The following is a 27,369-nucleotide window of genomic DNA, read 5'->3' on the forward strand; positions in this document are numbered from 1 at the left end:
GTCATTGAACATCTTTGGTAGTTGTTACGGGTAGAAGCCAGTAAGAATCAGTCTTATCAAGGGATATTGGGTTGCCCTGGTCTCTGGATTGAGGAGGTCAGATAGACAGTCGCTCCTTGTAAAACACTGGTACTCGGCTGTATCCGATTAGATTGGAAGTCGACCCCAACATAGATGGGAAAAAGTTAGGCAGTTGAAGAACAAGAAAAAAGCAACTAAATATGTACAACAATTTTAATCTACAATAATAACCTAAAGAGAACTAGTGGAATCTTTGATTCTTTTCAAGTCTTTGCAGATATCGGACTCGTTGCTCGAGGAACACATAGACGCTTGAGATATGTGCAATAATTCCAGATCCAGGTCAGGTTTAGACTTCTTCAGACCAGGGTCTGACATCGGAGTTTTCGCCTTCCTCGTCAACAACGATATGACATTCTTAACCACATTATTTTTCGATGTTTTACTCGACTGCGAAGAAGCTGAACTTTTGGCACCGCTTGAGATGCTCGTAAAAGAGTATTTAGAAGCGTTGTCACCAATGAATATGACGCCTCTTTCTGATAAAAAGTCTTCTATGGAGTCATTAGAGAAGTAAGCCTGAGCGGCTTGCTCGATAGAATCAGTCTTTTTGTCCTGTTTGTACAAACCGAAGTTTTTACTATGCGAACTCTTTTTAAAACCAGAAGGCGCGCCTTCGTAATTGTAGCTGTGACATCTGATCACTTTCTCAGAAGAATCACTCAACTGCTCTCCGGGAGGTTTCGCTTCACTTTTCTTTACAATACTCTTGACCGATTTAGGTTTTTTGTGATCACGAACCTCTTCTTGAAAATTCACTTTTGTGTCTGTTGGTTTTCTGTGTTCTACAACTGTATCTTTCTGTCTATCTGTCCTTGAGTCGTCATCGTTTCTAATTTCAGGTATTGTTTCAGAGCGAGGCAGCCTATTCCAATCCCTTCTTGTTAAACATTTGGAGAGTATATCATCAGACATGCTCAACTTTACATTGTTTTTCCTTTCCTTCTGACACGCTTTGTAGCACTTGATTTTCTTTTCGATATAGTTCGATGATTCACTGAGGTACTGGTAGTCCGTGGTCTCCGTGTCAATATTGCTGGTGCAAATGAGGGGTGTGGTCACGGAGGCGTCTTGTCTGTAGTTAAAGATCTTTTTGATGACTTTCTTTTTCTTGCAGCAGCTACAGTTCCTAGAAAGGCAAAGGATCATGGTGCATATAAGGCAGCACTGGATTACCAGTACCGTAGATAGGATCACCATAGTGTATTTTTTTGAGGTGAAATACTTCACGAAGCAGCACTTCTTCTTCTCCTCTACGGGTTTTTCTGTTGTCGTTGTTTTGCACGGTTTGCACGGCGGCGGCTTAGTCGGTGGTTTAGGAGCTTCGTTCATTGTATTAAATTCAACCCTTTCTTCAGGAACCATCTCAGAGTCTAAGTCATCGCTCATAGGATAGGGCATCGCTTCTGCGGTCTTATTTTCCATCATTTTGATAATAAGGATGTCCTTAGTTTTCCTGTCCTTGCCTCCAGTTAGTGCTTTAATAAATTCAATGTCATCTTTGCTTATAGCTGGTTTATTAATACATTTATTAGAAACTGGATTGTACGCACTGAATGGCAACTCAGAACTTTCGTTTGTTAAACACGTGGGTATTTCAGTGCATCGTTTCTTTATCAGACTAAAGTAAGACTTCTTGCCATTGTAATAAGTGTCACAATGCACTGGTTTACAATCGTTCAATGGATCCTCATCCACGTGCCTGCAGATTTTGGTGTCCTCAGGAAGATTGTCTTTGTGAAGCGTGGTGTCAAATTTTATTTTGATAGTATCCCTTATGAACTTCTTCGGTCTTGATTTTGATTTATAGTCTACGTATATAGTGCAAAAGCCTTTTCTATCGTATGGGTCAAGCAGGGGTGCTACTAGTTGTAGCGTCTTCGTTGAGCCTGTGGAAATATTACAAGTTGGTATACATGATTCTCATCATGCACTGTTGGACATAGATCTCTCTTATCTTACGAATTATTGATCGTTCGAAAAAACAACATTGCTACTAATGAAGAAACATTTTCTTGTTTGTTTCTACTTTAAATGCTCCGATACCTCTGAGCTGATTTCATAATTATTGGAAAGCTATCTTTCCGAGTAGCAAGGCTATATTTTATTCCAGCACGGACAGTAGTTACCACAGGAAGCGGGTGCAACCGCGGGAAAATGGCTAGTTAATAATGTTAGAACATTACAAAAGAATGACGCTAGAGTTTTTTTCGGTATTTCCTCTCAAGGTAGATTTCTGATAAAAAAGGTGATGGAAAACATTTTGAGGAAACCATGACTATAAGGTTTGAAATCACCAATCCGCATTAAGCAAGCGTGGTGATTAACGCTAAATCCTTCTCCGTGTGAGAGCAGGCCGCAGCCCAGCAGTGGGACGATACAAAGGCTGTAACCGACCTCTGAAGGTACATACCTATATCTGGTTATATGAATATGCACGAGCTAAAGTGTTATAAAGAGAACTAAGTGATTTAATCTTCAGCTTGATGCGAATACCTTTCCTTGTATGTCATTACCACTAATCTACGCTACTTCTTCATCAAGTACTCTTACCCTCAGGAATATGGTCAGCGGCGGTTCCGATAACTTCAACAATATTACACTTCGCGTCATTCGCGTCTAAGCAACACTCATCCGGGTGTATTTCCACCGTACAATCTTCACCGCTAGTATTATTTATCTCCGCGTAAAACTGCAGGCCAATAGAACACGGTATCACTTGACCCAAACCTGATTTCGAAACAATATTTTACTAAACACAACCATAATTATGTTAAATAATATAAAACTTTTGTAAAAATTCATCTGAATAATTCAGTACTGTCATCGTAGTTACAGTTCTTGTGTCAGACTGTTTACGTTTGTTGTCAGACCGTCAGAACTCTGTGAAGAAATTGACAGGTTGTCTATACTCTGCCATAGAAATTTTTGTTTCGTGGGTTAAACTTTTTTATTATTTTGACGTTTCGTAATATCACGCTTTTTTTCGTCTAAGAAAGGTGCAGATAGGTATCAAAAATATAAACGATTTACATGTTGTCTGAGGAATGAACATATTAGGTTCCGTTTTGACCATACCACTCACACATTATACTCTTATCGTTACATGCCTGTCCTACTTAATTATGATCTCTCTAGTCGGATTTGGATCGGATCGCCGCGCCGTCCCATCGCGCTATGAGAGTGAAGGAATAGTGAGTACACCTGTGTCCAAGCAAATGTGCGTGCACTATAGCAGGTATGTCCTGCGTAGCTGGCTGATCTTCTTACATGAGAACTGCCACGTGGTTGATAATCGGCTAGGAGAATATCATTATACTTTTGAAGAAGGATTGCTTGAGGAATCACTGACTTTAGGGCCTATAAGTAAGTACGACAACACAAAAAAAGGAAACAAAGACATTTAATTAAATTATTTAATATCATTCTTATTATAATGAAATGCATTTATTACAAACTGTAGTATATAGTAACAATGTATGTCTTAAAAACTAAGTACTGAGCAAAACACGTCATGTATCACAAATTATACTAAATATTTATAAATACGTATAGTAGGTACATTTTATATGTATATGTAGGACCTATGTAAAATAATGACAATAATTGTTACCTCATTCCCATATTTTTTTTTGTAAAATTCAGGCGATTCGTATGTCCATCGCTTTATTTGAATATTTTTTTACGTAAGTTTCGTCTTATCGAGTGAGTGAGGTCTAATCACCTAACAAGCCCTAGTGTCAGTTTTCTCAAATACGCCTGACGGTCTCTGAAGTTTCTACTTTGTATTGATTATACCGTACCAATACCATAACATTGGCTACTACTTACAAAACAAAAGAAATATCTCAAGCTACATTTCTCTATCATCAGCTTAGCCATGTCCCAACTATGTTGGTGTCAACATTCTTTATTGAAACCTAGGCACCATTTATTTTGGAAAGTTTTTTTTTTCTTCTGTTACATTTTACTATAAAAATCCCACTATTCCTATACCTATGTATGTACATAAACCCTTAGGTAAAAGTTTTATAAACACCCTAAAGTCTACTTCCATTTATCTTGTCTACTTTGACCGTGATTAGGTACAAGTTTTCATCTTCCTATGTTTCTTACATTAGGCACTCTTTTTCCAAACATTTTCTAGTGAAACAGTTGGATCTTAATTGTCTCATTTTTAATGTAAATAACTCTTTCATAATCTTGTAAATAGGTGTGTATATTTTTCTTGTAAATTAATAAAAGTTGGATCTTCAACAAAAAAACATTAAGGTATTTCGATTCCTACATGGACACTTATTTCTGATCATACCTACATATTTCTTAATAAGTACATATCTAGGCTAGGTAGGTATACAGCCAAAGTCTACGCAATTATTACCTAGTTCTAGGCTAACTTTGCGCCTTGGTCATAAAACACTGCATGTAATTATCTTAACTAGTAGCAACACATTGCTATGATAAAAATAAAAGGTGTAGGTTGTCTTTACTTATTCCACAGTTTTTTAAAGTAAATTCACCGTTATAAAAATCATTTACTGAGGCTTGGCACCAAAAAAGCGTTTTAAGTCTTTTATTTACAATTATTTGGACCCAATCAAATAGAACTGCTTTCACAAACGGTTCGTCGGATTTTATTTCCAACCCATTTTCAAAAATACGAAACCAGAGCACCTACTTTAAGAAAGAAATTACTTAACTGCCATTCTTATCAGTTATCACATTAATATCAGCTATATTTTTCGAGTATTTCAAAAGACACAATAATTAAATTAAAGATCAACTAGCTTGTAGCACTCGAATAACACCTATTTAAAACCTTTTTACACATCCCTGAAATTAAGCTCTAAATTCAGAAAGAAAAGCCTAGGATTCCACTGAAAATTGCCCATAGTAACCTTAAGAATAGTAGACCTAAGATCGCACAGAAAGTGTAATGGAGTAGCCTTAGCCTGTTAAGTTTTTTGAGACCGGCTGGAACGGTATCAACAGGGTCTTTTAATAAGTAGACCCTGACTCCTCGTATGTAGTTGTAGAAGTAATCGTTCCAATCCATGGTGCTCATGTCGAAATCAAAGAGATGCTTGTCAGCTTCACACATTTCGCTGTAAAGTTTTTGTGTGTTGCTATTGTCGAATTTCCATTCCCGTGTCGCGAAATACGCCATCACTTCGGAGAATTTCGTTATTTTCGTGTAGGCTTTTCTTAACCTGGAAGAGAAATTGAATTATTCCTTAACAGTGTCTGTTTTGTTCTGATTTCTTGCCAAAACCATTAAACTGATAGTCTGGTACTTGGGAAAAAGTCTACTATATCGGGTGTGTCGTTCATAATCACATTAAATGCCATAATATACTGTTTAATATATGTCGATTAACACAAAGAAAAAAGAAAATTACGTAAAAATAAAAAAATGAATTTTTCAAACAAAGTAAATAGAATAAAAAAGTGCGAAAATTAGAACACCATATAAAAGTCAGTCATTACAAACAACTGAAATTCTCCCTTGAAAACTGACAGCTGTCAACTGGTCAAAACATTCGATATTCCTAACTTTATCTCTGCTTTACACATGATGTTGTAAATTATAAAAACGAAAAATGACTCCTGTGGCTAAACTAACGAATGGATTAGGTTATTTTTTTTACAATTCGCCATAGATAGAATATCATTAAGTATATGCGATAGGATTTAATGTGATTGTGAATGACACACCCTGTATATATAGGTGCGTGAAGTAGTGCCCTTCGGGATGCGGGTGGCATTGCTAGTCATAAATGTTATCATCATGTCATCATCACTTCAATGACACCTTTATGCAAAAATTGATCTCTTTCCGGTCGTGTCGGGCTATGAGCGTGAAGGTATAGGTGGTGAGTGTTCCTGTGTCCAAGCAAATGCTCGTGCACTATAATATGTCCTGTACAGCTGGCTGATCTCCTTAAATGAGAACAGCCGCCTTCCCCGAAATCGGCCGTGGACGCCATTAAAAAAGGTTTTGAAATTTTTTGCAATTTGTACGCGGCCGAAACGTCGGATGGAGAAAAAGGTATCGTACCTTTCTAAATATCTAGATTATTTGTGAATAGAGGTTAGATAAACACTTACATAGGTTTCTTCCCAATGATGACAGCAATGCCGTCGATGATGTAGGCTGGTACCCAGTGCAGCAGGAAGCAGTAGAGAGTGTAGAGGAACCGGGAAGACGTGATCGTGAATAAGTAGTAGTATATAGCCTGTACTGTGGGCACTTGGAACCCGTACACTTCATTGTAGTGCATGAATTTCTCTGGAAAAGATTTTTGTTGATAAGTAAAGGGTATTTTTGCCGTAATTTTATTATTTGCCTAGCCTTTTCCCAACTATGTCGGTCGGATTTCAATCAACTTGGATACAGCTAGGTTGATACCTAGCTACAAATTAAAAACACTGATTTTTTACACCCAGTTAGGCGATTAACACACCACCGCCCTCCATGGCGGTGCTCGGTACCGAGTGATAATCGCCTTACCAGGGCTATTCAATATCCTTTCTTATCTTTCGGTGTTGTGTTGTCTTTTTGGCTAATGTCCATCCTGCGCAAGATGTACACATGTAGATAAATGCAATACACACGGGACCCACCAATTTGACGTGTCTTCCGAAACACGATAGAACTCATCATGATAAGAAGAAATCATCAAATCATTCGTTAAAAATTGACATAAACAGTATCTATAGTAATTTTCAGACTCGATGGTCAGAACAGTCAGTTTTAAACCAGTAATTTTGTTTTCCATGGGCTTATCACTTGGATATTTTATGAACTTATCAAGAAAATAAGCGTGGGGTGGTGGCCTAGTGGGCAAAGAACCAACCTCTCAAGTATGAGGGCGCGGGTTCGATTCCCGGTCAGGCTAGTACCAATGCAACTTTTCTAAGTTTGGATGTACTTTCTAAGTATATCTTAGACACCAATGACAGTGTTTCGGATGGCACGTTAAACTGTAAGATCCCGGCTGTCATTGAACATCCTTGGCAGTCGTTACGGGTAGTCAGAAGCCAGTAAGTCTGACACCAGTCTAACCAAGGTCTATTGGGTTGCCCGGGTAATTGGTTTGAGGAGGTCAGGCAGGGCAGTCGCTTCTTGTAAAGCACTGGTACTCAGCTACATCCGGTTAGACTGGAAGCCGACCCCAACATAGTTGGGAAAAAGGCTCGAAGGATGATGTACAAAAAAATAAGCAACATACCCCAAGTAAGAGGCTTCTGCTCCGAAGAAACGTAATTATAAACAGGCGGCGGTAGGTCCGGAGGTGGGGCATCCTCGTGGTTACTCCTGGAATCCCTGGCCGTCCTCCAAGCAGCAGCGATACAGGCGCACACTACCATGTCTCCGGGCACCAGGTCGGCCACCACCTTCGCGTCACAGTTCAGCACGTGAAGGAGCCCTACTGCTGCTCCAACTACCACCTGCGAGAATGGAAGAAGATGATATTTCTAATCTTTCTAATTCTTATCTATAGGTACTTCTATACTAATATTGAGGAAACCTTTGTTTGTTTGTTTGGTTGTAATGAATAGGCTCAAAAACTACTGGACCGTTTTTAAAAATTCTTTCACCATTCGAAAGCTACATTATCCACGAGTAACATAGGCTATATTTTATCCCGGTACGGGCAGTAGTTACCACTGGACGCGGGTGAAACCGCGGGAAAACGGCTAGTATATTATATATTCATGGAAGAAATACTAAAGGGGTTAATATTGGAAATCTGATAGTATTTTTCTCACATTTTTTGTGGTAGAACAGATTGATGTTTAGTTTGCAGTTAGATGTTTATTTTATCTATTTAACCAGATGTTAATTTAGAGTTTAGAGATGGTTGCAATCCTTCTTTTTAACGAGATGTGGCAATGATGAGGCAAACAACCGCTGCGTTGGTCTTTTCGCTATACTCTCACAGAAATATTGAACGATTTTTTTTGTGGTAGCTGTTAAGAGTCTAGGTATCCATATGGGGGCTCTCTCAGAATATTGATTGTGAAAAACTCTATCACTCGTAATAACTTGAAGCAAAAGTAATAAAAATACACTTACACCAGTAGGTCCATAGACATTGTCTATCCATCCTGATACGGGCTCCTTAGCTGTTCCAATAACTGGAAAGAAACATTATATTTATTGAGAGAGAAAACAAATGTGGGCTAAACAGGAGACATTAAGCAAACGAAAATGTTGGCCAGTCTAAAGCCGGATTTACATTTGTCTGACGTGTTGTGTTCTGACGCATCAGAATGGTATCGGTTTCATACATTTAGTATGGTGAGATTTATATTTGTGTGTCGCTATCTGTTGTGATGGCTTCTGATGCGACGCGTCAGACGAGATTCCAATCGCATCAGTGGGGTGGGGGTTGGTGGGCGGGGGAGCGGCTGCCGTACGACGCATCAAACAAGTGTGAACGCGACAGTATTGCGTTATGACGCGTCAGAGCTAGCCACGTGCGTTTTTATTTACGTATGTCTATCCACTCAATTTCTTCTCTTTATTTCTTTCTCTTTTATAAGAGTTGCCAGCACCAAAAATTCAATATCTTCTTCATACTCTGAATCAGAGTCGGATGATTCATGAGAAAACATTGTAAACGTGTGTACTCTCCGAGAGCTATGACTGTATTGATTCAAAATATCGTCACAGGCCGTCAGAACACAACTTATAGATGTGAACACTAGCCATCACGTCAGAGCCCGTCACGACACAACACGTCAGACAAATGTAAATCCGGCTTAAGGCTGGAAACAGTGCTCGGCCGATGGTCAGTGCTGACCGTACGTCCCGAACGAACCACATACAAAGTCAGCGTAGCTGTGTGCGCGTTGATAGACTTGCACAGATATAGCTACGTCTCTCTACGAGCTACGAGCTCTGTTTCCAGCCTAAGAGTCCAGTGCCTCGCGAGCGTTTGGGACCACCTTCACTGTTTTACGTGGGGGTAGGCTTTTTTAAAAGCTGTGTAGGGCTTTTTCATGATTCGGCTTGGAAAGGCTGATGGTTAATTAAAGCTATTATATAAGTATTTATTTGCTTACCAATGGAAGGCCTGAAGAGGGCCACAGGTAGACCCTGTGAGTACTCCAGCACTATGTTCTCTGCCACTGCTTTGGTATATGCGTATGTGTTCGGGAAGTCGCCCAGTAGACTGAAAGAAATATCATCATTATGACCTAAAAATAAACTTATTCATGCATACAACTAAAAACAATTATAAAATGGCATCAAAAACTCCTCATCGATGCCCACCGGGAGTGTGCCCAAGAAGCTGGCAGCATTGCCACGTTGGATGGCAAAGCTTAATTTTTAACCAAAATAAAAAAAAGGTTTGGCCGTTTGGGATTGAAACCCTCAGGCCGTGGGGTCCAAGTGCTCATCTGCTTTTTGAAGATCTGGCAAAGCGACTTGCTGACACTTCAAGTGTCCCAAAAGCTCATTATTATAAGTGATTCAACGTCGCGTTAGAGCGCAAGCATGGGTGACCACGTGATTATCTACTTTTGTCTTAACATGTGTTTCGGAAAAGGAGGATCACCTGGCTAAGTAACAGCCGCACAGGTCAATCGATCATAAGGTTAAGCAATCGTGGCAAGCAATCCGTGGATGGTTGACCATCATGTCATTATAAGCTTCTCTGTATTTTGGATGGTATCTTAAATTGGTGAGTCCTAGCTGTAATCAGCCAGACACCTAGTCTTACCAAGCAGCATGTACATACTGGGTTCCTGTAACTGGGAGGTTAGATAGGCAGTCGCTTTATGTAAAGCATAGGTACACAAGGGTCGTGTCGGATTGCCGTCCCATCGGGTTAGGAGAGTGAAGGAATAGAGAGTGCACCTGTGTCTGCGCAAATGCTTGTGCACTATAATATGTCCTGAGCAGCTGGCTGATCTCCTTAAAATGAGAACAGCCGCCGTGGCCGAAATCGGCCGTGGACGCCATTATTATTAAGTACACAACTGCATCCTGATAGACTGGAAGCCACCAACATAGTTTGGCAAATGCAAGGCATAGTAGATACCTTGAAGACTACTCACCCTGGAGTGATGCTGTCTAGAGTCCTGGCGTCGATGGTCTCCACCATATCAATCAGTTTGTCCCCTGGTAACGGACTCTCGTAGAACTTCTCATCAATGTTGGTTTGTGGGCAGTTGCTGCAGAAGAAACGAGAAAGATTAGTTTAATAATTTACAACATCATGTGTAAAGCAGAGATAAAGTTAGGAGTATCGAATGTTTTGACCAGTTGACATATTCTGTCAGATTTCAAGAGGGAATTTCAGTTGTTTGTAATGACTGACTCTTATATGGTGTTCTAATTCTCGCACATTTTTATTCTATTTACTTTGTTTGAAAAGTTTTATTTTTATTTTTAACGTATTTTTTTCTTTGTGCTAATCGACATATATATATTAACGTATTTAATTTAATGTGATTAGGTACGACACACTCTGTATATTTACAATTACCAGTTTTCTGTGAAAACTTTATTGTTTCTCTATATTTCCTATCTTTTGATGCTACAGTTTCAAATGCTTTTCCTGTTTTTACAATGTTAAAATCATAGGTGGCAAGTTATTTTCGCGTTTCTTACACCAATAGGTAACGATCTCCTTGTCGGTTTAAAAATTGTGAAGAATCGTCTCCAAAAACTAGAAACACTAAAGCCAAATTAAATACCTGTAAGCTGTAGAAATATGTACGAAAGCCTTCAACTTGGTGCATCCTCGAGCCAGCTTGAACATTTCCCGCGTGCCTCGCACGTTGATCTCCACGGCCGTCTTCAGGGGCTCGTCGAACCTCACGGTCGCTGCCCCGTGGAATATCACATCCACCTGGACAGACGAGAACTTATAATTATAGTTATCGGCACGAATCTTGAGCTCTGCCCTACATCTGCGCAGAAGTGATTTATTAGTAAAGAACCAATCCCGAGTGACGGCTATGACGCGATGCACTGCGGGCTAATCACCGCTTTAGCCCGCCCCCGCACCTCACTTCATATCACAAAAGGGACCCAATAAATTACTTCTGCGCAGGTGAAGGTCAGAGCTCAAGATTCGTGCCGATAACTATATATCACAAAAGCATTTTATAGATAAAATTTAAATATACTGGCTTGGTTCGTCAAACCGAGGGAACTCTTTCTCGCACATGGATGAATAGTTGCTTATATTATAATTGGATATATAAGCAATATTACTGTTAAGTATAATCAAAAATTATATTGTAGTTTTCGTGTGAAAGAAGCAAACCAACATTTATGCGCACAAACTTTCGTTTACGAAGAAGATCGGCATCGGATGACAAATGTACCTACATCTCTACTCCTTGCCAAAACTACTAGAAATCATGCAAAGGAATCAATAAAATCTCTATTAATCTTTTCGCCCCCTAGGCACAGGCCTCTTCTCAAACAGAGAAGGAATGAGCGTCTACTACCACGCTTGCTCAAGACGGGACCCATTTTTCCAGGTCCAGGTTTCGCCAAGTTTTTCTTAAAATCTTGAAGCCACGAAACTTTTACTTGAAATGTATTCATAACTATCCGTTTTCCCCGCGGTTTTACCCGCGTCCCGTGAGAACTTCTGCCCGCACCGGGATAAAATATAGCCTATTTTACTCGCAGATAATATAAGATAATATAGCTTTCTAATGGTGAAAGAATATTTAAAATCGGTCCAGTAGTTTTTGAGTTTATCCATTACAACCAAACAAACAAACAAAGTTTTCCTCTTTATAATATTAGTATAGATTTACGTTTTTACCTACATTTATCGTTGATGCAATCATTTGAATATTACAGACAGCTCAGGGCAGATAAAACATCACTAACACAGCCTCTAACATCCTTCGAATACGAGTTTCCTCTATAAACAGGCCTGCCATTCCTAAACCCGTCGTCAACTAGAGTTCAAGTGTGAATTCTTGTTCATTTACTTGATACATGAACTAGATAAACCTGTATGCTTAGCTTGTTTATTTGTAATAACTTTATGACTAAGTTATATGTACGGTCTTGCAGCCAGTTTCTTCATCAAAAGTTAAAGCCAAAGTAAAAGTCAAAGTAATGTCTAAAGTAAAAGTAACGGTCAAATTCAATTTTTCTATTAGTTTTGCTGTCACTTTAGCCTTGAAAAAACGAATTTGACCGTTACTTTTACTTTAGACATTACTTTAACTTTAACTCTTGATGAAGAAACTGGCCGTTAGAGTTATGCAGTAACAGAAGTCTATCTTAACACTTAACACACTACTTGGTATTTTACTTGGGATAATTTAACTTTTGAAAGAATTTATGTATCTTGTATCCATTTTATGATAGTATCTTTAGTAGTTTGTTATTTACGTTATATATACCTAAAGGACCAAGTCGCATCACTTAACTATAGTCAACGGACGATAACCAAACAATAACCAGCCGTATACTTGCCGCCCATTGGTCACATCGGCGATTTGACAACTGAAAATGGCGGTTATCGTTAAAGAACAATGTCAGGTTTCGGCCCACCCAATCAACTTTTAAAACTGAATTCTCACGTACACAAAGTTCTTTACTACAACAATTTACATATAAAATACTAACTTCTTATAAAATAGTTAATTGTTATCTAGAACTTTTCCAAAAAAAAGAATATCATGTTAATAAGTAATTATTTTGTTTATCGAGTTCAGGTTTTTCGTTTGAATAATTTGGTTTTGAGAAGTTCAATGCAAAAGTGGAAAACATAGAAAAGCTTCTGACATTAAACTACACAAAAACTGTAAGAATTTTCACTGTACATGAAATATTTTTATTGAGCCTAAGTTACTATGGACGTCTGACATTGTTCTTTCGATAATAACTTGAATTTGTGTAAAATATCGGCATTACCTAAATTTTCTGAACTACGTTGCAGTTTTACTGAATACTTACTTAACTATTATAATTTTAAAAAATCGTACTCTTAATAAAGTCATAATATTGGCTAGATTATACTCGATTTTTTGTAGAGTTTACTTCGATCCAAATCATTCTAGAAGATTGTATAATAAGTAAGCTATTTTACATAAATATCACATGATCTGAACTTCACCTTCCTCTTGCTTAGTCAGTCAACAAACGTCACGTTTCATGGTAACTACGAAACACTTACTTAAAAGCAAATATTTGACTATTTTAGAAGAAAAACTGCCTAGAATATTAATGTCGCAAACAAACTGTGAGATAACATTACGTTCATTGCCAAAAACTATTGCAAATAGACGTCAGTTTATAAAAAAAATGGTTTAACTAGGCAAATACTAATGTAACTTATATACTTTATAATGTAACGGAGAAGGAAAACATCTTAAGAAAACCTGGATTGTCTAAAAGTATGAAATAGTTTTCGCCTCTCGCGCAATTGGTGTGTTGCGCTCATTCCTTCTCTAAGGCTTTCAAAATAATACTAGCGACCCGCCTCGGCTTTGCACGGGTGCAATGCTATTAAATGGATTTTATTATACTTATAAACTATCCTCTACAATCTGACTGACTGAATTCTGACTGTTAAAAAAAACTGCATAAAAATCAGTTGCGTAGTTTTAAAGATGTAAGCATACATAGGCATATAGGGACAGATAAAGCGACTTTGTTTTATACTATGTTGTGATTATGTTAATTTTCAAAAAAGACGAAGTTGCAAAAAATTCAGTCATTTGGCGTTTTCTTTATAACAACTCACCAAAAGAGAGCTTGAAATTGCAAGATAATGTTTAAATACACACCTCATTCATAATTTTGATTCTATCTTCAGGACACATGCCGAGGTCTAACTGTCCCATATCACCTTCCACAATTCTGATCTTCTGAATAAAGTTCGGACATTCCTTGCGTAGTTTGTCGTACAGCTGAAAATAAAGATATCATTGAAATCAGTCAAGTCGTTTAGGAGATGAATGAGCGCAGTTTTGGGAAAAACTATTGTTACAATTATTTTTTCACTAGCTTTCTAAGGGAATTGAACTCAAACTCAAAAACCAGCCAAGTGCGAGTCGGACTCGCGCACGAAGGGTTCCGTACCATTATTTAATTTTATAAAACGGTAAAAAAAATCACGGTTGTTGTATGGGAGCCTCCCAAAATATTTATTATATTCTAGTTTTCAGTATTTGTTGTTATAGCGGCAACAGAAATACATCATCTGTGAAAATTTCAGCGCTGTAACTATCACGGTTCATGAGATACAGCCTGGTGACAGACGGACGGACGGAGGAGCGAAAACAATAGGGTCCCGTTTTACCCTTTGGGTACGGAACCCTAAGAACGTTTATTCAAATAGCAATTTTTTATTCAAAAACAAAAGACAGCCCCCAAAACGCCCACTCTTCACCACTTCCTATGTGTTATTGCTGGGAAGAAGAAGTGGCGGAACAGACTCCCCAGCAACACATGTTTGTCTGTTAGGAATTATTATTAAAAGGGAGACTTTGGTCTTACCACATCATCAAACTGTTCCTGTAGTCTTTTGGTAATGTCTTTATTCTTCTTAGGTCGCGCTAGAAGGTATATTTTCTTTAAATCTGGACAGGATCTGTAACAAACAATATTTTACTTCAGCTGTAGTTCGATAAAGATGCATTGGTTTAAAGATAAAGATAATATATATTTATTTTGAACAAATGGGTACAAAAGTAAATGGTGTTATAAAATAAACAAGTCCTGCCATATTTTGCCATTCGGCGTGCAAACATTTACAAATTGTTGACGTTACAACTAAACAATTAGGGCCTTACTACAAAAACTTTAAACCCTGTTTAACACTTGTCTAATAAAATTTTGGCTGCAAAATGAACCATATGTCAACGTCATAATTTGACATTTTTTTAGACAAGGCATAAACTGACGTTTAAAAGTTTTTGTGGTAAGACGGTTATATTGTAAAATCAGTAGCAATAAGTAAAAATAGATGAAATATGAATTCAGTCAAAACTGTATCGATAGAGTGGCAGCGTGGTTCGACTTGATTTTTAACATATTTAAAAAAGGTCTCAGTCTACAATGCATATATGTTTGCACGCGTTTGTCTGAACCGATTGCGATGCGGCAACATAGAATAAGGACCTGAGACTTAAGATATAGTTTTAGGTAAGTTTGGAGTCGGTGTTATTTTTGACATTTTTTTTTTTTACTAAAACTGCAATCGGTTCGACTGTATCTTGGATGTGGGAAGCCCCAGACAGGATTTGAACTCTACTTACGTAAACCGTTTGGAACGAGGGTAACCGCAAATCATCATTTATGCATCACATAGCTGATGCACGGTGAATATCAATGATGCTTATTTTAAAAAGAACCTTATCCTTACTTATATTGTGAATGCGAAATTACCTAACTCTGTCTATCTGTTTGTCGGGCTTTCACGCCAAGACTGATTTTAAATACCTACAACGTACACAGATAGTCTAGAACCTGAGAAAGGACAAAGTCTACTTTTTACCTGGGTGCGAGAAGCTCTATCATAACACGAGTGCAATAGGGAACAGCTATTTTATAACGAAATTTAAAGAAGCGGATGATGACGATAGCCTATCCATCTTCCGTGTTTCGGAAGGCACGATAGGTTTGTGGGTCCCGGCTGTCATCTGTATACCTTTGGCAGACGTTACGGGTAGTCAGAAGCCAGAAAATTTGACCACCAGTCTTCTTACCAAGACTGATTTGGGTTGCCTGGGTGAAGGATTGAACTGGGTTAAGGAGATCAGATAGGCAGTCGCTCTTTGTGGCACACTGGTACTAAACTGCATCTGTTTAGACACGAAGCCGACCCCAAAATAAAAGAGATGACTCATTATTCTTCAAGCACTGTTTTCTTTCCACCGTTTCACAGGCCAAATGTGGCAACATACCTTTAATTACATTACACCACTGCTTACTATACTTGTTCAAGCGTCCAGCGGTAGCTGTCCGTCACGTTTGTGTCCAGCATATAAATCAATGTAAGCTATCTTGATGGACAGTGCGTTTAATGCATTTACAAACAGTGATAGATGTCTGATAGCATCGTGCCTGGGAAAGGTACTAGCTAACTGGGAGTTGGTACTTCAATACCTGGTATGTTAGACCTAGCTCCTGTCAGTGGTTTTGCTTGCGTCCTGTGGGAACTACCCCTCGCACTCGGGTAAACGTGATTCTTTGCCTAGCCGCAAGTAGGTAAATCTATACTAATATTATAAAGCTGAAGAGTTTGTTTGTTTGTTTGAACGCGCTAATATCAAGCGCAAATTCTTTCAGTGTTAGATAGCCCATTTATCGAGGAAGGCTATAGGCTACTTTTTATCCGGGTTCGTGCCGTGGTTCCTACGGGATGCGGGTGAAACCGCTGACAAAAGCTAGTATTAGGTAAAAATGTAGATCTACGATTTAGCTGAACAAGAGGCATCCATGAAAAAGATTTTCTTGCGATAAGCGATTTATCAATTATTATTGTTCATTCGGCTTTAAGGGTATTTTAGTAACGCCCTGTTCTATTTAAACTTTTTTTCCAAAATCATATAGTAAGACTTACCTTAATATTGCGTGAAAAGAAACTAACATAGGTACATACTTAGTTTATATCTAAACATTCACTTGAACAGAAATAAGTTCAGCATACATAATATAGGATATAATGTGCAATAGGAATACTCATGATGCGTTTTATTACCTGGTTGTTACCCATAAAAATGGATCGTGAGAACTCCTGATTTACCCTAAAAAGCACGCTTCAGAAAATTTCCCAGAAATGATGCATTATTTATTACAAACAGGTGCAATTTTACCTGCATATGTTATAACTAGATGTTCCTTGCGGTTCCACCTGTACCAAGGGAATTACTTCCCCAATACTTTAAAGAAGCATCCTGTCTTCTTTCAGGCTCTAGACTACATGACTACCAAATATTAAATCATTGTGTTACTGGGGAGTTGGTTGACTAATGCCCGTTTTCACCAACAATCTCTTAACGTTTCCCTAACTAAGTATTACTTAGAATAAGGGCTCCCCAATAATAATGGTGATAAGGGACACTTAAACTTTGGTGAAAACGAAATTCGTATTAGGTGTTCCCTAAATGCTCTTAGGGGATCCCTAAATTAAGGTATTTGTTGGTGAAAATGGGCATAAGGGGCTGCGGGATTGTTCGCGCGAGTTACCGCGGCGCTGGTACATAACGGGCTTAAGATGGAACATGGTGGGTTTTACTCAGTAAGAGTCTGACTTTCCTCACGTTGCACCCTGTCAGAGCTCATTTGCTGATTTCCCATAAAACAGCATAATTTGTGTATGTACCATACATTTATATAGGTTCATACATTTTTACGTAAAACCGGACAGACACACAGACTAACTTTCGCATTCATAATATTAGTAAGAAGAAGGTTCTTTTTTAAATAAGCATCATTGATATTCACAGTGCATCGGCTATCTGATGCATAAATGATGATTTGCGGTTACCCTCGTTCCTAACGATAGAAGTCGAGTTAATAATGTCCGCGAGATTTTTTAATGTAAACATTGCAAATTCCCGCTCATTGACATGGTATGGGCATGCAATGAGGAGGGATGATACGCATGCAACAAAGTGTGTGCTAAGTATGAATGTAGATGGATGGAAAGGAAGAGGAAGACCTAAGAAAAGATGGATGGATTGCCTGAAAGATGACATGAATAGGAAGGGAGTGAGTGTCAGTATGACGAGTGACAGGGGAAAATGGAAGCGAAAGAAATATTGCGCCGACCCCAAATAAAATTAGACTAAACAGTCGGCCGACAGTTGTTCCGATAGTTGGCCAACATTTTGTAAAGAATCCCAATCAAAGTTTTCAGTCGGTCTGATACCGACTAAATATCTATGATCTTTGTAATGTGCGTACTACCATTCAACTTCATACTGATTTATGAGCCCAAACAAACTATCGGCCGACTAAAAGTTTGTAGTATGCGGTGCGGTAAGTCAGTTATTTAAATTCTGCGTGGTAATGTAGGAAAATTTTGCCTTTTTTATGTATGTTTGTAGGTAAATTTGGTTTTATTAAGTTATGTGAATGTTGATCACGTTCCTGTATCTAATAATATACGCAGTTCGCTAACTTGAATTGTTTGAGTAAAGTTAAATATGAAACTAGCTTATGCCAACGGTTTTAGCGACCTTTTTTTTAACCACGTCAAAAATCATCAAATGACCCCTCCCGCTGTGGGTTAGCAGCGGTGAGGGAGTGTCAGACTCTTAATGACTAAAAACTGTCGTGTTCCGTCGTAAGCCTTTTATGTACCAGGGCCTAATTGCCTCGTTGGTCTAGCTGTCGCAAGTGCGGCTGCTGAGCACGAGGTCTCGGGTTCGATTTCCGAGTCGAAATCGCTTTGTGGGTTTTAGAAGACTTTCACAAAGCATACGTGCATAGGGATATAGCCACTGTAAATTCCTCTGAAAAAATTTCTTTATAAATATGTTAATGACTCCATAATTATTTATTTTTATCGGTCGATACGCAACCGTAACTTTACCTGCATCAATTTAAGATGCAACTTAACCATCCTTATCTAATCTCACAATAAACTTAACCAGCCGTAACATTAACCAAGCAGTTAAATTCAACCGTTAACTAACAATTGCTGTGACGAATGTTAATAACATAATCTATAGATACTTACAAATAATAGGTTTGAATTCGAAAGTTAATCTGTATTACGCTTCACTAGATATAAACAAAGAATTCCACCGTCTGTCTGTTTTTATGCGATAAACTACAAAATACTGAACTGATTCTCATATGGTTCTCACCTAAACTAGATGGTTATGAGGAAAGGTTCACGTATACAATTTACTCGTGCTAAACCACGACTTGTTATTTGTTTAGTACAAAACATTTGAACCAACTCGTCTACTGCACTAAAAACACGAAACAACCACAAAAAACTGTCTTTAACTCTAAAACGGCTCAACCGATTTACACAAAATTTCACACAGACATACATAGAAACCTGCCACACAACATAGGCTACTTATCATCAAGATTCCTTCAGTACTTCCTTCAGGATTCGAGCAAAACCGCGAGCAAGCTCTAGTCTCATTTCTAGGCGTTCGTACATTGCTTGCGCAACCAAGGCTGTACGTGGTGAGGCCGTACGCCTTCAAAATACTAATTAAGAACAAACTTATATAAATCAATTGACAGCTGACTGTATTGTTGGTTGATACACGCCTCTTTCTGATCGGTATGAGTAGAATTTGTAATTAGTGGTAGCTAATTAGGGATGTCTCAGTTTTGTCCTGTCTTTGAAGAAAGAGTGTGGGTTTGAGTCCGAGTATACCATCATCTGCCTAGTCATATCATCCCTACTAATATTATAAATGCGAAAGTAACTCTGTCTGTCTGTCTGTTACGCTTTCACGTCTAAACCACTAATCTGATTTTAATAAAATTTGGTACAGAGATAGAGTTGACCTTGAGAAAGAACATAGGATAGCTTTTATCCGGACTTTTGAATAATTCTGTTGGAAACGCGATATAACCGAACTCTATGCGGGCGAAGTCGCGGGTGGAAGCTAGTATTATATTTATACCATGTCATAGTATGTATATCCATGTATGTGGATTTCGGTCTAATGAGATGCAGCTGAGTACCAGTGTGCCACATGGAGTGACTGCCTTTCTGACTTCTTTAACCCAATTACCCGGGCAACCAAGACTGGTTGTCAGAATATCTGGCTTCTGATTACTGCTTACTAGCTAAAGATGTTTAAAGTACTCATAAACATAGACACTATTTACTACGTGAATCAGGAACATCTTGAGGAAATTTCGACGAAAAATTAAGTGTGGTATCTACATGTTTGTCAACCTCTTAAAATGAATACAAAGTTTTTTATAAGCCTCATAAAGGCATGAGTTTCATACACTTGAAACCGTCTCAAGACATCCACTTGAGCCACTGTGATGTTCTCAAGCGAGTAGAGACCCCAAGTATATAATCTACCATATACTTATCTACACTAAGGGTACATCTACACGGTGCAAGTAGCTTGCGCAAGTTAAGGCACATGCGCAGGTTACATGCATGTTAAAAACGTGTGGGTCCAGCGACTCGCGCATGTACCAAAGTGAAATACCCGCCCGCGTGCTCTTGTCACTTGCGCATGTTAACTGGCTCCAGCTACATGCACCGTGTAGACGCACCCTTATAAAGAGGAAAGATGTCATTGCTTGTTTAAGTCATAATATGCTCCGAAACTACTTCATCAATTTGAAACATTCTCTCACTGTTAGGAAGCTACATTAGCCCTGGTGAACATAGGCTATATTTTATCCCGGTACGGACAGTGTTTCCCACGGGACATTAGGTAAAAATAAAGGTAAGGTTAGGATTCAGGAACGGTATATATATACCTATTAACACGTTTTTGTTGTGAAATCCTCAAATGATCCCTCCCATTGTGGGTAGGCAGCGTGAGGGAGTGTCAGACTCTTACTGACTAAAATCCATCATGTTCCTTCTTAGGCCTTTTATATACCAGGACTGTAACTTGTACCATCGTCGCGGTAACTTTATGTACCAGGACTGTAACTTGTACCATCGTCGCGGTAACTTTATGTACCAGGACTGTAACTTGTACCATCGTCGCGGTAACTTTATGTACCAGGACTGTAACTTGTACCATCGTCGCGGTAACTTTATGTACCAGGACTGTAACTTGTACCATCGTCACGGTAACTTTATGTACCAGGACTGTAACTTGTACCATCGTCACGGTAACTTTATGTACCAGGACTGTAACTTGTACCATCGTCGCGGTAACTTTATGTACCAGGACTGTAACTTGTACCATCGTCACGGTAACTTTATGTACCAGGACTGTAACTTGTACCATCGTCGCGGTAACTTTATGTACCAGGACTGTAACTTGTACCATCGTCGCGGTAACTTTATGTACCAGGACTGTAACTTGTACCGTCGTCGCGGTAACTTTATGTACCAGGACTGCAACTTGTACCATCGTCACGGTAACTTTATGTACCAGGGGTGGTACATGTGGGTACACCTAATTCTTGAACATAATTCGGAATAAGCACTATTACAACATTTACTTGATCCAATCATTGATGGATTAACTATTAACCATAAACCATTCACTTTTGTTGGAAATCTTAAACTTAAATCAGAATCAATGCTGTTTTACAATTTTAAGCTTAGTCTGCATGCTTATAAAGTCTAATATTGAATAACTTAAATGTTATTAGGTACAAGTATTAGCCTTTCAGTTTTATTAGTAGGTATAATAAAAGGGTGACTACGATTTTGTACTATGAATATATAATGTAGAATTTTTGCCGTCTCACTGTAGAATGAAGACCTTTTCATGAGGATAATAAACTTTATTTATAATGTTACATTCATTAAATGTCAAAGTTATTCAGTATAATTAATATTCACTGCGGTGAACCATACATAACATACCACAATCTCTATCTAATATACTTACACTAATATATGATATCCTAAAAAATATTTTTTTATGTGTTACTTACCTTAAAAAAAATATTGAAAAATTCTTTCACTGTTGAAAAGCTACACTCTTCCCGAGCATTCATCCTCTGAGCCTTTTTCCCAACTATGTTGGGGTTGGCTTCCAGTTTAACCGGATGCAGCTGAGTACCAGTGTACCACAAGGAGCGACTGCCTATCTGACCTCCTCAACCCAGTAACCCGGCCATAATAATAAAGGTCCGCCGAGGTATCCTCACCCTTCAGCCGCTCATGTACCTGTTGCCCCCTTGTTGCGATTTAGCGACTGATTCCCGGAGGCCCAGTAAGTGAGGTGGCGAGTCTCCACCTGCCATTTTTACATGTATTTAATACATTGTCATCGGCAGGTGCCATAGTTCCCGTAGTTTCCCCATTCCTAGTCCATTAGCATCCCATCTCAATAGCCCAAGTAGTTTTCATCCACAGTTAGCAATAGAATAGCATAGAACCGGGGATTGTCCTTGTGTACATTTCTATAGTGTATACAGGGATAATCGTCGGTTTTATGTCACCGTCTCATTAAAGTTGTCTCAAAAGGGCTTCAGCGTGTTGGCTTCGGCCCCACGTTCGCCTCCCAAAAATCCGGGACTCCATAGTCCCGAGGTCTGGTAGAGACATACAAAATAATAACAATAAGAAAGTAATAAGATAAGAATGGATAAGAATGGTCAGACTTTGTTAAAAAGTTAAGTATCGCACTCCTATTTACGTACTTAAATGTATAGAATACCTTCCTTTATTAAACTTACACTGAACCAAAAACCATTAAAAAGAAGAAAAGGAATTTTTATTTTCGAAATACATAAAAATAGACGACAGAAAAAATCTTGACTTCGTAAGAACTACAAAATATCTCTATTCGCTGCGACATTTGTATGCAAAAAACGAAAATTATTATGTCGGTAGTTTTATTACGAAATTATATTTCTTACGTGCTATACGTTTATGTATGTTAAACAGTCTCTTTCACACGGTTTCACCTGTATCCCGAGAAACAACTGCCTATCTGATCTCCTCAACCCAGTTACCCGGGCAACCCGATAACCCTTGAAAACAGTTGTCGGATTTTCTTTCTGATATTTTCTGTAACTTTAAATCAGGAGTTCTTACTTCTACATTATAAAAGGAAATAATTTAAGGAAGACGCAAAGTAAAGATAATAATTTTCGTTAATTGAGGCTATTAAAATTTAACAACTTTTTTTGCCTTGAGTGTATAGCGAAGGGCTGCTTTCAAAAAGCTTGCCCTTAACTATTTCCTTGTGTAATTGAAAATAACATAAAAAATAAACAAGAATTGTTTATCACGGAACTCGAAAAAAACACGGATATTGTTTCTTCTGGCCTACTCGCTGTAGCAAACAGTAATTTTCTTGCGAAAATTTCTAAAATGTCCGCGAAACTGCAACCTTTTTGACCTGACCTGACTCGTGCCGCGGGCAAAATGATGAAAGATATGTCCAATTTTTATAGAAACTGGCCAAAAGCCTAACTTATTTTTCAGAAAAGGTCTATTCTCTAGGCGGCTGGTTGACGCTTCTCGTGACCAAAAGGCTGGCTATTACCTCGGACAAAGAATCAGCATGGCGATCCAACGATAATGCTGCCAGCCTTTTGGGCGCGCTCCCAGTCGACAGCGATGGGGATGAATTTTTTGACGCGTTTTAGTTATAGGTAGTGGTTTTTTTGTTTGTTTTACTAGGAAAGTTTTTTATATGTATGTATTGTAAAAAAGATCTTAACAATGTAATACCTTATCTTTTGCTCATTCAGCAATCGTCTTTGCCATCAATAAGGATACTATATAGTAAATTGACATAGGAAGTAATTTAGGAAGTAGGTGCTTATTGCAAATTCGTGTTCTAAGGCAACAAGGTTGTGTTCCGTAGTTATAATTGAGCTTTGTTGTCAAACATACAGACTTGCTGATGATATTTTTGTGAAATCTAACATGCATCAGGACCAAGGCCTCTCGGGGCTGCTGGATTGTTCGCGCGAGTTACCGCGGCCCTTGTACATAAAAGGCCTACGAAGGTACATGATGGGTTTTAGTCACTCCCTCACCGCTGCTAACCCACAGCGAGAGGAGTCATTTGATGATTTTCCATAAAAAAGATAACTAACATGCATGATGTCAAAAATAATCAACATAATTGCACTGGTATTGTACAGCTGAATACTTTATTGATTTAGTATCCACTGGACGCGGATTTTGGCCGTGAATCTAGTAAAAGTATATCAATATATCTGCTCCTGTTTTCCTAAATTACTTGTATTTGGTGACACCATAGGTACTCCATGACTTAAAAAGGAGATACGCTAATATTAGAATGTAAATAAGTAAATTAATAATAACCAGTAACATAAACAAGTTATTTAAAGTTAATTAAGTAAAGGACTAGGTACAGTTTATGGCATTAGTATTTAATGTATATTCAACGAGGTTTTCAAATGCAAATTAGTGGTTATTGCAGATTGCAATAGGCTTTATATTTAGTTCATACTAGTGTGACAAAGCTACATATAATATAAAAAATATATTTAATGTACCTACTTCTTCTTATCAAGTGAGCTGCAGGTTTAATCACCTAACAAGCCCTAGTGTCAGAGTTTTCTCAAATCCGCCTGACGGCCTCTGACGTGGAATTGTAACAACGACTGCTACTGAGTAGCATTCGGGGACGCCGCTCATAGACTCAGGCTTTCATTTTTATATTTTAAAACCCACAAAGTACTTTAGACCCAACCCAGAAATCTAAAACCAACCAAGAGATACGGGTCAGTTTATTCTTCAACTATTTCCTGGGGTTTCATCCAAGTTCGAGAGAACTACCTACTTTCCACACCCGTATGAAAAGTGGCCTGCTATATGTCATTCTAATGAGTAGACCGCGTGTGATGTTACTATAGCCCATTTATTTATCGAACAAGACTATACTATTACTTTTTTTCCAGTGCACGAAGTTTTTCCTTCGGGACGTGGGTGAAACTGTGCGAAGAGCTAACCTAGAATAGATGTATGGAACTAATCTTGTGTCATAGATTCGTAGACGAGTAGGTACTGCTTGTGTTATAAGGAAAATCCTTAACTAGAATCGTGAGACAATACGTGAATCATAACGTACCTACCTTTGTGATTGTTACAAAGCAGGTTGACACAATGAGACCCAGTTGCATTAAAAACTATAACGATAACCAAACCATAACCAGCCGTATACTTGCCGCGCATTGGTCAAATTAGCGATTTGACAACTGGAAAAGCTTTAGTTATCGTTAAAGTTAGATTGTGCAACTGACTGTAAGTTTAATTTTTGACCGACGTCCCAAAAAGGAAGAGGTTTTCAAGTAAGATATTTTTTTATTTTTTTACCATAGGTATACAAAGGTACACAGATAGTCTATAGCCTGAGAAAGAACATAGGCTTACCTCACCCGGTTGCGGGAAGTAGTTTTCATTGGAGGTGGCGAAAACAGCTAGTTAAATAAATAAATAATGTCAGGACACCTTTTCACATAAGGTCGGTTAGCGCCATGCTAAGTTATTAATTAACTTGTGTTATGGGTGCTAACACAAATGATAGGCTACATATCATATACTAGCTTCTGCCAGCGGTTTCACCCGCATCCCGTGGGAACTACTTCCCGTACCGGGATAAAAAGTAGCCTATAGCCTTCCTCGATAACTGGGCTATCTAACACTGAAATAAATTTTCAAATCGGACCAGTAGTTCCTGAGATTAGCGCGTTCAAACAAACAAACTCTTCAGCTTTATAATATTAGTATAGATACATATTGTAACACCCACACCACGGCCAACAAGCATGTTCCTCACACAAATGTCGACCGAACCGGGAATCGAACCCGGACCTCAGGTTCGGCACTCCGGCATGGTGACCATTGCGCCATCGAGGTCGTCATCTAGTTAATCATATCTATTGAATTACAAACCACCAGAAAAGAGACATACCTTCAACAGAACTGAACTCAACATACCTCAACAATTTCTCCAAGACCAGCTTCCCAAGGAAGCCAGTCCCTCCAGTCAGCAGCACCGAGGAGCCAGCAAACATCTTCTGTATCTGCGACTCTCCCAGCGCCTCCCGTTCATCCACCATGTCCATGAACGTGATATCCCCTCCCTGCTTCGCTTCGAACAGCTGGTTCTGCGTTATCATGTCTACTAACATGGCTGGAAAGAAGATAAAGGGATTTTTAATAACATAATTCTTGTTGAGATGGTTGTCTGAGGAAAGGCATGAATAAGAAGGGAGTTGAAACTTGCTCGCGGCAGGACCTAATGAGCGCATCCGGCCATGCTCTCGCTGTGGCGGCATATTGGGCTGACATAGTGTAGTCTCAATATATGACATGTCATCGACAAGAAAGAAGAATAAGAAGGGAGTGGATGTTAGTAATGCCTGACAGAGAGGATAGGAAAAAAAAACTTACTGTGCTGAACACAAATGAATAAGGAATGGCAAGAAGAAAAACCCAACTAATATTATAAATGTGAAAGTATCTGAACTCTGTCGGTCTGTCTGTTTGGCTTTTCTTCACGCCTTAACCACTGAACTGATTTTAATAAAATTTGGTACAGAGATAGAGTTGACCTTGAGAAAGGACATAGGATAGTTTTTATCCCGTACTTTTGAAAAATTCTCTTAGATACAAGATATAACCGAACCTGATGCGGGCGATGCCGCGGGCGGAAGCTAGTAGATTATAAAATTAACTTTGACACTATTCTTCACAAAATCAAGTATTATAGTCCACTTTAATATAATCCAACAATATTTAATAGATACACGTGCCTTTTATACAGATATATCACCATTAACAGTTATTTTACATATTTATTTATAAAGAAACAACTCGTTTTGATTGAGATATTGAGGAAAACTATTAAAAAAATGGTTGTCAAGCCTCCATTAACAATAATTGGCGACCAAAGACCATATGCTTTGATTATTAAATTCCGGAATCTATAATGGCGTCTTAGCCGATTATTAGCCACGGCAGCTGTTCTCATATAAGGAGATCAGCCAGCTGCGCAGGACATATTATAGTGCACGAGCATTTGCTTGGACACAGGTGCACTCACTATTCCTTCACTCTCATAACCCGATGGGACGGCAATCCGACACGACCGGAGAGAGATCGCAAGCAGGACCGACATTAACATGCTCTCCGATGCACGGGTGAATCAATCACCAACTTTAGATTACGGGCAGCTTTGTGCAAGTTTTTTTTGAAAACCATACTATCTGGAATCTATACTAATATTATAAGGCATGTATTTAACGCGGCGACTAAGTAAAACGAATATAGGTTTTAAAAAATAATAGAGTGGGTACCATTTATAATGGGTTGGCAGCTAATAAGGAGTATCATAATAAGTCAAAGGTAGCATATTAATATATCAGTTATGAGGTCCGTTTTAATTTAAACTAGCATCAAGTTTTTCTTTTGGCAACTGAATTAATATCTAAGCGAAAGCTTAATGATGATAATAAAATAGAAAATGGGCATTCATAAATAATACAAATCAGGTTCTATTTAAAATTGTTTGGATGAAGAATAAATATAAACTAGCTCATATTATAAATATATTGTGCGACTTTTTAATAGCTTTAAATAAAGTCTAAAATGGCATGAAGAAAAAATATTTTGCGGCTGTTATTTTCAAAATTATAGGTGAATAGCATGGAAGTAAGCATGCAACATGCAG

General features: G+C 38.4%; 2 protein-coding genes across 2 annotated transcripts; both read right to left on the reverse strand.

Moving 5' to 3' along the window:
* Window positions 1–240: 240 nt before the first annotated feature.
* On the reverse strand, window positions 241–2,886 carry LOC124643786. The gene is given in 3 exon segments (XM_047182881.1): window positions 241–1,970; window positions 2,635–2,832; window positions 2,835–2,886. Coding segments are annotated over 3 exon segments (1,968 nt in total). The 3' UTR covers window positions 241–252.
* A 597-nt stretch (window positions 2,887–3,483) lies between these two features.
* On the reverse strand, window positions 3,484–25,831 carry LOC124643818 (fatty acyl-CoA reductase wat-like). The gene is made up of 10 exons (XM_047182923.1): window positions 25,635–25,831; window positions 14,576–14,669; window positions 13,864–13,986; window positions 10,795–10,949; window positions 10,153–10,269; window positions 9,154–9,263; window positions 8,162–8,223; window positions 7,314–7,533; window positions 6,190–6,370; window positions 3,484–5,291 (listed from the first exon to the last, which is right to left on the reverse strand). Exons 1-10 carry the CDS (start codon window positions 25,826–25,828, stop codon window positions 4,934–4,936), a joined length of 1,614 nt encoding a protein of 537 aa, XP_047038879.1. The 5' UTR covers window positions 25,829–25,831; the 3' UTR covers window positions 3,484–4,933.
* Window positions 25,832–27,369: the final 1,538 nt, after the last annotated feature.

The sequence above is a fragment of the Helicoverpa zea genome, chromosome 28, assembly GCF_022581195.2.
Source record: "Helicoverpa zea isolate HzStark_Cry1AcR chromosome 28, ilHelZeax1.1, whole genome shotgun sequence".
NCBI classification, from domain to species: Eukaryota; Metazoa; Arthropoda; class Insecta; order Lepidoptera; family Noctuidae; genus Helicoverpa; species Helicoverpa zea.

What these genes read in the sequence shown, in the direction of transcription:
- LOC124643818 (XM_047182923.1), bottom strand. Translation starts at nt 25,828, where the DNA reads ATGTTAGTAGACATGATAACGCAGAACCAGCTGTTCGAAGCGAAGCAG. An exon ending in GTCTTGGAGAAATTGTTGAG is followed by an intron (nt 14,670 to 25,634) that starts GTATGTTGAGTT and finishes TGTTTGTTACAG; the next exon opens with ATCCTGTCCAGATTTAAAGA. An exon ending in AGGAACAGTTTGATGATGTG is followed by an intron (nt 13,987 to 14,575) that starts GTAAGACCAAAG and finishes CTTTATTTTCAG; the next exon opens with CTGTACGACAAACTACGCAA.